Source organism: Malania oleifera, chromosome 3 (genome assembly GCF_029873635.1).
Source record: "Malania oleifera isolate guangnan ecotype guangnan chromosome 3, ASM2987363v1, whole genome shotgun sequence".
In the NCBI taxonomy this organism is placed as follows: domain Eukaryota; kingdom Viridiplantae; phylum Streptophyta; class Magnoliopsida; order Santalales; family Ximeniaceae; genus Malania; species Malania oleifera.
Genome location: NC_080419.1, coordinates 117392873 through 117403721, shown reverse-complemented (window position 1 = coordinate 117403721; position 10849 = coordinate 117392873). Strand labels below are relative to the sequence as shown.

The 10849-nt window shown below is 35.1% G+C and overlaps 2 protein-coding genes across 2 annotated transcripts; both read left to right on the top strand.

Moving 5' to 3' along the window:
• The first annotated feature begins 2158 nt into the window (after window positions 1-2158).
• LOC131152311 (17.3 kDa class II heat shock protein-like) lies at window positions 2159-2991 on the top strand. The gene has a single exon (XM_058104134.1). The coding sequence runs from the start codon at window positions 2269-2271 to the stop codon at window positions 2740-2742; it is 474 nt and encodes a 157-aa protein (XP_057960117.1). The 5' UTR covers window positions 2159-2268; the 3' UTR covers window positions 2743-2991.
• Window positions 2992-10026: 7035 nt separating this feature from the next.
• Window positions 10027-10849, top strand: LOC131152310 (17.3 kDa class II heat shock protein-like). The gene has a single exon (XM_058104133.1). It carries the CDS (start codon window positions 10143-10145, stop codon window positions 10614-10616), a length of 474 nt encoding a protein of 157 aa, XP_057960116.1. The 5' UTR covers window positions 10027-10142; the 3' UTR covers window positions 10617-10849.

The following is a 10849-nucleotide window of genomic DNA, read 5'->3' as shown; positions in this document are numbered from 1 at the left end:
TTTAAAACAAATTTTCAATTTGTTTTAATCAAAATTTCAATTTCAAATCTAACTCTCAATCACCACTTAGTTTATTATTGATTTTTCTTTGTAAGTTTGAATTGCTCAATCAATTACCAATTTGCTTTAATAAAAAAAATCAATTACAAAGCTAACTCTCAATCACCACTTATTTTTTATTTTTACACATTTTTCACATTGCATGTTTGAAAATAATTTGCAAATTGAAGACTACTTAGCCCACTTCCATTCTTTTTCTTTTTCTTTTTTCCAATGTAAAAATGTATTTTCCTTTTGTATGCATTTTTTTATTTTTTATTTTTTTGTATTTGTATTTTTTTTGTATTTCTTTTTTTTTCCTTTATTTTTGTAATTTAAGACCTTCGGACAAATTGGGGTGTCTATAGTGGGGAATGAGTCTAACTTACAATTAAAGATTTTAGCCTTCCACCCTGCATCTTCAACCCTTCCAATTGGAAAATACTGCTCTTAAATTTATTTTCAATCCCGTAATTGCTTCAAAATAAAGAAGTATGGCCCTTAAGTTTTTGAACTCAGAATCAGTGTTGCTGTAGAAAATCAACGTATCATATGTAGAAAGGAGGTGGGACAAGGTGGTGGATTGAGATGAATTATGAAGACTAATTCCCTTCAACAGACCGGTATCCAAACTCTTGTTTTTTATCTGTGAAAGAACTTCCACGACAACAACTAAAAGAAAAGGAAACAATGGATCACCTTATCTCAGACCCCTTGTATTCTTGAAGAAGCTGGTTGCCCTTCCGTGGACCAAAACCGAGAAAGATGTCATTGAGATGCACCATTCTATCTTGTTTCTACATTTTTCTCCAAATCTCATTATTCTAAACATGTTGATGAGACATTTCCAATTGACATGATCAAAGGCCTTTTCTAGATTCGAATTCAAAATCTTAAATTTAAACATATAGAGGGGAGGTTCCTCGTATAACTTCTCCTCATATGTGAGGAGCATAAATAGCGCTTAAATTTAAGATTTTAGTATTCGGGTGAATTTTAAAGTAATTATATTTTATTTTGTTTAAATTTATATAAATTTAAATTTTAACGTTGAATTGAATACATGTTTTATGATAAGCTAGCTCATTTTCAATCCATGCATGAAGAAGCTATTACATATATATTGTGATTAAATATGGTTGATAAGACTAATTAAATAAACGTATATGAGGTTTTTTTTTTTTTAATTTAGGAAATTAACTACAAATAATGGTTATATTTTGTTTGGGGTTATTTATTCTCAAAAATAAAATAATTATTATGTAAAGTTTTGATAATTTGAACAAGAAAAAGGATTATTAATTATCATAAAAAAAATAACCCAAAGATATTTATAACTTCATAAAATAAGATGAACAAAAAATTATTATTTCTAAATTTTATTATGAAAGTTTTTATTCTTTTCTTGTTTCGTGTGAGATGAATAGCACTAGTTCTCATAGATAAACTTATAAAAACAGATATTTTAAGATTTATATTATATCATGATAGACTAATTAAGGATTTTTTTTTTCAAGTAGGATTTTACTATGTTTTTAAGTAAGTTTATGAATGAATTAAACTACTCCCGAGTAGTTTAAGAGTTTGATGCGATAAAAATTAACTTATTCTCAATTATTATATAAATGAATGATTTTAAATTTTAATTTTATAATTTTTTTCATGAAATAAATAAAATTTTTAGGCTTGATTTGAACTTATTTAATATAGTTAAATTAAGTTCACTTATAAAGTAATTTAACAAAGTCAAATAGAAGTGTTGTAGGTTTAAAAGTATAGACAATTTTGGTTCAACTTAAAACAGATATATTTTATGGAATAATATAATTCATAATTTAAAAAGTATTGATGTAGTCCTCTTAAATAGTCAGGAGAAAATTATAAAATTAAATTAAATACTTTTGAAAAGTTGTGTGTGTGTGAGAGAGAGAGAGAGAGAGAGAGAGAGAGAAAGAAAGAGAGAGAGCGACCCTTTTACCTATAAATAAATTAATAATACTATAAAGTCACAGAACCTCCTGGAAAGTTCCCAATTCCTCCAGCCCCCTCCACACACTTCCTCTGTTCCTTCTCCTCCGCAGTCCTCTCCCCCTATAAGAACACATGCATGCCTCTCTTCTTTCCATAGACATTAAATCATTCCCAAGATTTCCAACAACCCAATTTCAATTCCCTGCACTATCGTTTTCAATTCCGACCCGGAGCACAAGGATTTGAAGAATTAGAAGTATGGATAGGAGGATCCTGGGCTTCGACTCGCCTCTGTTTTCCACTCTGCAGCACATTCTGGACACCGCCGACGATGCCGACAAGTCCTTCAACTCCCCCAGCCGGAAGTACGTCAGGGACGCGGAGGCGATGGCGGCGACGCCGGCGGACGTCAAGGAGTACCCGAACTCGTACGTGTTCGTGGTGGACATGCCGGGGCTGAAGAGCGGCGACATCAAGGTGCAAGTGGAGGACGACAATGTGCTTGTCGTCAGTGGCGAGAGGAAGCGGGACGCGGAGGAGAAGGACGGCGCCAAGTACGTGAGGATGGAGCGCAGGGTGGGGAAGTTCATGAGGAAGTTCTCCCTGCCGGAGAATGCCAACACTGATAAGATTTCGGCGGTTTGCCAGGACGGCGTGCTGACGGTGACGGTGGAGAAGTTGCCGCCGCCGGAACCCAAGAAGCCGAAGACCATCGATGTGAAGATCGCCTGAGATAGAGATCACTTAGAATCTCATATTCAGGGTCTTTTTTCCACTCTAATATGTGTTTCGTCTCTGTTACCTCTCTGTTTTTGTTGTATTTTGTAAAATTTGGTTCCAGTGTGATGTTTGAGTTTTTGTGCTGTAAGAACAACTTAGGATCTTTAATTATTATGAAACTTCCCATAAACATAATATTTTTAAAATAATAAATAATAAAGATTATTATAATATTAATATATCAGGATTATTCATGTTGTATACAAATGGAAAAGAACTATTTCTCCTACTTAACGTTGTTCTCTTTTATATTTTTCACCAGATTTATTGGAGTGTACTAATGAATAGAGAGCAGATATAGAGACCGGATAATTCTTATATGCCTTTTCCTATCTTTCTTTGAGCTAACATCATTACTCAACTATTCCTCTCGCTTTTTCTCTACATTTCGGCTTAAAGAGTTTTTTTTTCTTTAGTTTAACTTTATGTTTGCTTGCTCTTATAGTAGTCAATGTATATAAAAATACTCTTTAAACTTCCTTCATTAAAATCTCATTTATTTTTAAGTTAATTTTTTAATTAATTTATTAATATTTATTTAATATTTTTTATCATATGGGATATGTATCTTTCATATGTAACCCATTAATTCATGTGGGATTTTTTTTTTTGAGATATATGTCCTATATTTTTCCACTCAATCATAATCTACATAAAATATTAGTTTATTTATACTTTTAGTGAGACTAGTATAATATCATAATTTAACAATCTATTAGCATGAGTCATAGCGATAAATATTATTAAAGTAATATTTTTTTTTTTTGTATGTATCACAATTACTAATAAAATCACTTAATTATGATTCATAATAGGAAATTACTATACTATTCTTGTAATGTCTTTATCAAAGATCCTATTTAACAGTAATCTATTTCTATAATCATATGATTAATAGTAAATAGGAATAATGTTAGAAACATCATTATCGATATTGTTATACATATTATAAAATAAAACATAAAAATTCATTGTTATATATAAGGGATTATAACAAAGATCCATGTGATCAGCATGTTCCTTAAATGTTTTTAAGTAATAAAAATTGCATTCCAAACCCATCTCATATAAAATTTGACATGTTATAAAAATTGACCCTTGCGGCTTTCATATATATAAAACTTCCTGCGTTTCACAAATAGTTCTAGTATTTCACAAATATTTCATAATTTTGGTAATACAATAACCCCAAAATATTATCCATCTGCCACACAATTTTTCGTATATAGTATATCCTATTTATAGCATCAAACTACACTTACCACCGTTCATTTTTACTGAAAATACCATATCATATATCTTAGGTTTGAAAAGATCATTTTGAACGATTGATTTTTGAAATAATAACTAAAAACATATATATACATATATCACATTTTATTAGGCCTAATTTTAATGAAATTCCTGACTTAACTTAATTCCCTTACCTGGCTGACTGGAAAAGTCTTCTCTAACCCTAGATCCATATCCTAAGGCGTTCAAAGTTCAAAACCCTAAAATTCATTTTCCTCAAATTAATCATCCGAACCCACAGAATACTTATCATTAAACATTCCCCAAGCTCCCTATACTCCAAATCAACAATAAGACTCCAAAATGCCTACTTAGCCTAGTTTTGGAGTGGTGCCTAGAAAGACTCCATTCAAGAATCTACTCCGCTAGACTTGTAGAGAATTTCTCCCTGATCCTCGTGGTAACTTTTGATCGTCAATTCTGGCGAAGAACGGCGAAAAATCATAGAGAGAGAAAGTGAGGGACGCCGATTAGAGATAGAGAGAGAGAGAAATATGATTTCTTAACCATTAAGTAACTAAAATATCTATTTATAGGTCGTTGACTCCATGAACTTCGTCAACGAATTGGTGCCTTCGTCGACAAATTACAAAAGACTGTTCATCAACGAAGGAAGAGTTTCGTTGACAAACCTTAAGTCTGATATTTTCATGTCGCTCGAGATTTCTTCATCGATGACGCTTGAATTTCGTCAATAAACCACACAAGAACCTTTGTCGACGAAATCAGGGGCTTCGTCCACGAATCATGTTGTTTGCCCCTTTAAAATTTTCCTTACTTCCTTTCTTATTTATTTCCTTTATTTTTCGAGTTCAGGTTTCTACAGTTACAGAGGTGGATAATTCATTCAACATTCACAAACTTATTTCTCCTGAAAATGAAATCTCTATTATGGAACCTCTTGAAGAGGAACCTCCTAAAAAGGAATCTCCTGAAAAGAAAACTCCTGAAGAAACATCCCTTGAAAAGAGATAGGTACCTGAAAATAATAATGGGATCTCAATTCATTGCACAGAAGAAATGTGGGATATAAATAAAGTTGTTGTCAACAACACATTTGCATATGCAGTAGCTACTGACATTACTAGAAGTAATGAGGATTCTGAACCTAAATCAGCTAATGAATGTCGATATAAAAGTGATTGGTTAAAATGGAAAGAGACTATTACATCAAAATTAAATTCTTTATGAAAAAGAAAAGTTTTAGACTTGTAGTCCAGACACCAGAAGATGTTCAACCTGTTGGATACAAATGGGTATTTGTGCGCAAGCGAAGTGAAAATAATGAAATTACTCAATATAAAGTAAGACTTGTGGCACAAGGCTTCTCGCAAAAACTCGAAATTGATTATGAGGAGACATATTCTCCCATAATGGATGGAATAACTTTCCGATTCTTAATTAGGCTAGCAGTCGCTAAACAATTAAGCATGCATCTTACGGATGTAGTAACAGCATACCTATATGGATCGTTGGATAATGAAATTTATATGAAAATCCCTGAACGATTTAAATTAGCTGAAAGAAAACGCATAAATTTATATTCAATTAAACTACAACATTCTTTATATGGATTAAAGCAACCTAGATGCATGTGGTACAATCGATTAAGTGAGTACCTTGTTAAAGAGAGATTTATAAATGATCCAATTTGTCCATGCATTTTATTAAAATATCAAAATTTACATTTGCTATAATTGCTATTTATGTTAATGAATTTAGTGGGACTCCTGAAGAGTTCACTAAAGCTGCTAATTATTGCAAAATTTGAAAAGAAAGATTTAGGAATAACAAAATATTGTCTTGGCTTACAGATTGAACATGTAAATGGTGCAATTCTTGTTCATCAATCTATATATACCGAGAAGGTATTAAGGCAATTCTATATGGACAAAGTTCATCCTTTGGGATCAATAATGGTGCGATCACTTGATGTTTAGAAGGATCCATTTCGACCTCATGATGAGGGGGAGGAATTACTTGGTCATGAAGTACCATATTTAAATGTTATTGGCTCTCTAATGTATCTTGTCAATTGTACAAGACCTAACATTGCATTTGTTGTAAATCTACTAGTAAGATATGTTGGGCTTTTGTGGAACTTAGTTACGTTAAATTTTGATGATGACCTGATCTTTATTTAATGAGAGATTTCTATCCTACGGCCCAAGCCTTCGCTCCATAGACTAAGCAGCCCAAGCCGTACTCGTGGGGGGTCCGGGGGCAACGCATAAGAACCCGAACCATGTGAGGTGGGTTTATATGTAAAAGAGGGATGGAAAAGAAATTCTGCAAACTTCGTCGACGAGACCATAATTCGTCGACAAAAGTAGAAGGCTTCTCGTCGATGAAATTCAGAAGTTCGTCGACCAGGAAAATACAAGAGGTTCAGGAAAATTTAAATATCAGAGTTCGTCGATGAAATCTCTGAAGACTTCATCAACGAGGACACCAATTCGTCAACGAAGCCCCTCGGGTCAAAGGTCTTTATAAGGATATTTTCAGTTGCTTCTTGGCTAAGTTTTGGTTTTCCTCTCTCTCTCTCTCTCTCTCTCTCTCTCTCTCTCTCTCTCTAGGATTTGAAGCTCTCTCTCTGTCTCTCCTCGATTGCTTCGCTGTCTGTCGTCAGAATCATAAATCCAAAGTTACTACGAGGATCAATGAAGGATTCTCTACATTTCTAGCGGATCGGAAGTCCGTTTCGAGCATTTTCGGCTTTTAGGCTAAAATCGAGGTAAGGCTCGATTTTCATTTCTGATTCAGTATATGTGTAATAGTATGGATTGTAAGCATGTACTGTACTATGATTTGTAGGTTTTGAAGTCTCGATTCGTAGTTTTAAGGGCCGTAGAGTTCGTAATTGGGATTTGGGTTAAGGAAAGGGAATTCTGTTTATATCAGTCCATTTTTGAAATCAGGATCGGTAAGCTTGTAGGCTACGATCATATATATGTTTTGGCTACTTATTTGGAAAAATCTATCGGGTAAAAATGCGGAATTTTTGGGTTACAGTTTTCGAAAAAATTGGAGATTTCGGGTATCATCTATACTTTGTTTGAAAAACGGTTGGTTTTGTTGAAACTGAATTATTGAGATGACCGTAATTCATATTTGTATAAACTGTATACTTGAAATTGTAAATAATATGATTTGCCGTAAATCAAATAAGTGTGGTATGTATGAATGTATGTATTTATTCCAGGTATTTGTAAAATAGCTATGTGGCGGCTAATTACCGTACGCTGAAATGTATATGGATGTGAGTTCCAAAATGATTCCAAGTTTTGTGAAATCGGCTAGTGACGGCTAATTACCGTACATCGAAACAGTTATGTGGCGGCTAATTACCGTACGCTGTGCCATGGATCGGTTAACTGCCGTAGGTAAAAGTGTCCGACTCTATATCCGAGGGTGTGAAATATTACCAGTCTAATTTCAGTTGGTCACCAAAGTGGTGTGAGCTATATGTTACATCGTATGAAGCAATGGATTCACTGTGGGCCTAGGTCGTCGCAGCGTAGTTTTGCATGTGGTAATGTAATCGGGGTGAGATTAGGTGACCTTGTGTAGTTACGTATGTAGCAATGTAATCACTATTGGGTCTGAGTCGTAGATCTTCGTAGTTGCATGTGTAGTAATGTAATCGCTGTGAGACTAAGTGATCTAGTGTAGTTGCGTATGGAGCAATGTAATCACCATTGAGCCTTGATCATCGCAGCGTAGTTGCATATGTAGCAATGTAATCGCTGTGTGACGAGGTGACCTGGTGTAGTTGCGAACTAGAGTGACGACACTGACGTATGTATGTATGTATGTATGTATCTATGTTGGGTATCGTATGAACTGGAATGGTTTTTGTGAAAATACTATAACTGTATGAAACTATACGAATTGTTTCAAACTGTATCGTATGTATAGTGTTATGAAGTATGTAAAATGACACTGATATGCCACACACTAAGATAAATTGTTTTCTTCCTTACTGAGAGGTGTCTCACCCCGAATGTACGTACAATATTTTCAGGACCTTTAGTTAGCGGTAAGTAGCATCCTAGCGTCCGAAAGCAAGGGGTGTCGTAGCTACTGCTAGTACCTTTTAGGTATGAGTTTTGGTATCCAGGTTGTCAGTGTAGTTTTGTGGACACCTGGAGTATGTGTTGTAATTATGGGAATGTATATCCTAGTTGTATAGACTCTGGTAGGATACTATTATTGTATAAAAGACTGTATTCCGCTGCATATTATAGATGAGTATGGATGATTGTGTGTATATATGTGGGCATCCGTTTACCCCACGGGATCGAACCCCCTTTATGTATTGTATCATGTATGTTTAAATTGATACAGAGACAGGTTAGGTTACTTAAACTCACACTTGGGACCTACCTGCGGGTTCATGGCATGACACAACGCCCCTGAGAAAATTTTTTGGGCCCGTTTTGTAGCCCGTTCGGAACCCTGTTTGCAGCATATAAAATGATTATTTTCGGGTGATTAGGGTTAAGCGGCCGCACTTGCGAGAGAGCGAGAGGGAGAGTATTGTATAGCCGCACTCTTTGTGTTTTCTTCCTGATAATAGTGAAATTCCTGCAACTCCGTGGACGTAGGCAAAATTATTGAACCATGTAAATACTGTCTTGTGCGTGTGATTGATTTTTCTTTGGCGTATATTCTTTCTCTATTTTGTTTCTCTCAAGTTTCGGGAATTTGTTCTTAATTCCCAACAAGATATAGCTTTACTCCTACTCAACGACACTAGAATGGAATTAAGCACATGTTATGTTATTTGAGAGGTACATTTAACTTAGAGCTAATCTACTTATTTGATTCCAAGTCTCAACTAGTAGGATATGCATATACTGGATATCTATCTGATCCTTACAATTCTAAATCTCAAATTTGATATGTATTTCTTTACGAAAAAACTATTATATCTTGAAAATCAGTAAAGCAGACGATTACAACAATATCTTCCAATCATTCTGAAATACTAGCTATCCATGAAACTAGTAGAGAATGCATGTGAGCTAAATCAATGATTTCTTATGTCCAAGCAATTTGTGATCTTCAATCAATCAAGAATATTCCAATAGTTTTATATGAAGATAATGTTGCATGTATAACTCAACTAAGCGGATGATACATAAAGGGTGATAAAATAAAGCATATATCTCCAAAATTCTTCTACATACATAAACTCTAGAAGAATGATAATATAAATGTTCAGTAGATCCGATCAAGTGATAATCTAGGAGATTTGCTCACCAAAGCTTTGTCTACTACAATATTCAAGAAATTGGTTCATTTCATCGAAATAAGACATCTTAAAGATCTTAGTAGAAGTTAATATATGGGTGACATCCAAGGGGAAGTGTTATGAAAAATATGTATGTCACCCCATCTTCCACCACTTCGATTTTTCCACCTCAATAAATGTTTTGTTATCCATATTGTCCTATAAAAAGGCACCCTACCCCTCACATTTGGAACACACATCATTACATGCTTGTATACTCACTTGCACTTTTGAAATAAGAAGGGTATACAAAAAGAAGAGGATAGATAAAGATAAGAGAGGTATCTTGTAAATGATTGATTCCGATTTTAAATTACCTTATAATTCCACACGTGATAGTAAAGTTTTTTATCACATCCGCCTATAAACAAAGTTGAACTACGTAAATTTTTATAACATCTCTATTTATTTTCATGCATCTTTTGTAGCATTATTAATTTTTTAAATTTTTGGAGAAGATTATTATTTTTTGTAGTATTTTAAAAGATATTTTCACAACCTCCCCTTTTACCTATTAATAAATTAATAATACTATAAAGTCACAGAACCTCCTGGAAAGTTCCCAATTCCTCCAGCCCTCCACACGCTTCCTCTGTTCCTTCTCCTCCTCCGCAGTCCTCTCCCCCTATAAGAACACATGCATGCCTCTCTTCTTTCCATATACATTAAATCATTCCCAAGATTTCCAACAACCCAATTTCAATTCCCTGCACTATCGTTTTCAATTCCGACCCTGAGCACAAGGATTTGAAGAATTAGAAGTATGGATATGAGGATCCTGGGCTTCGACTCGCCTCTGTTTTCCACTCTGCAGCACATTCTGGACACCGCCGACGAGGCCGACAAGTCCTTCAACTCCCCCAGCCGGAAGTACGTCCGGGACGCGAAGGCGATGGCGGCGACGCCGGCGGACGTCAAGGAGTACCCGAACTCGTACGTGTTCGTGGTGGACATGCCGGGGCTGAAGAGCGGCGACATCAAGGTGCAAGTGGAGGACGACAATGTGCTTGTCGTCAGTGGCGAGAGGAAGCGGGACGCGGAGGAGAATGACGGCGCCAAGTACGTGAGGATGGAGCGCAGGGTGGGGAAGTTCATGAGAAAGTTCTCCCTGCAGGAGAATGCCAACACTGATAAGATTTCGGCGGCTTGCCAGGACGGCGTGCTGACGGTGACGGTGGAGAAGTTGCCGCCGCCGGAACCCAAGAAGCCCAAGACCATCGAGGTGAAGATCGCCTGAGACAGAGATCACTTAGAATCTCATATTCTGGGTCTTTTTTCAACTCTAATATGTGTTTCGTCTCTGTTGCCTCTCTGTTTTTGTTGTATTTTGTAAAATTTGGTTCCGGTGTGATGTTTGAGTTTTTGTGCTGCAAGAACAACTTTTATGTGGAGGATCTTTAATTATTATGAAACTTCACATAAACATAATATTTTTAAAATAATAAATAATAAAGATAATTATAATATAAA

Bases quoted from the DNA above. Each gene is read 5' to 3' on its own strand.
- LOC131152311 (XM_058104134.1), top strand. From the start codon at position 2,269: ATGGATAGGAGGATCCTGGGCTTCGACTCGCCTCTGTTTTCCACTCTG.
- LOC131152310 (XM_058104133.1), top strand. From the start codon at position 10,143: ATGGATATGAGGATCCTGGGCTTCGACTCGCCTCTGTTTTCCACTCTG.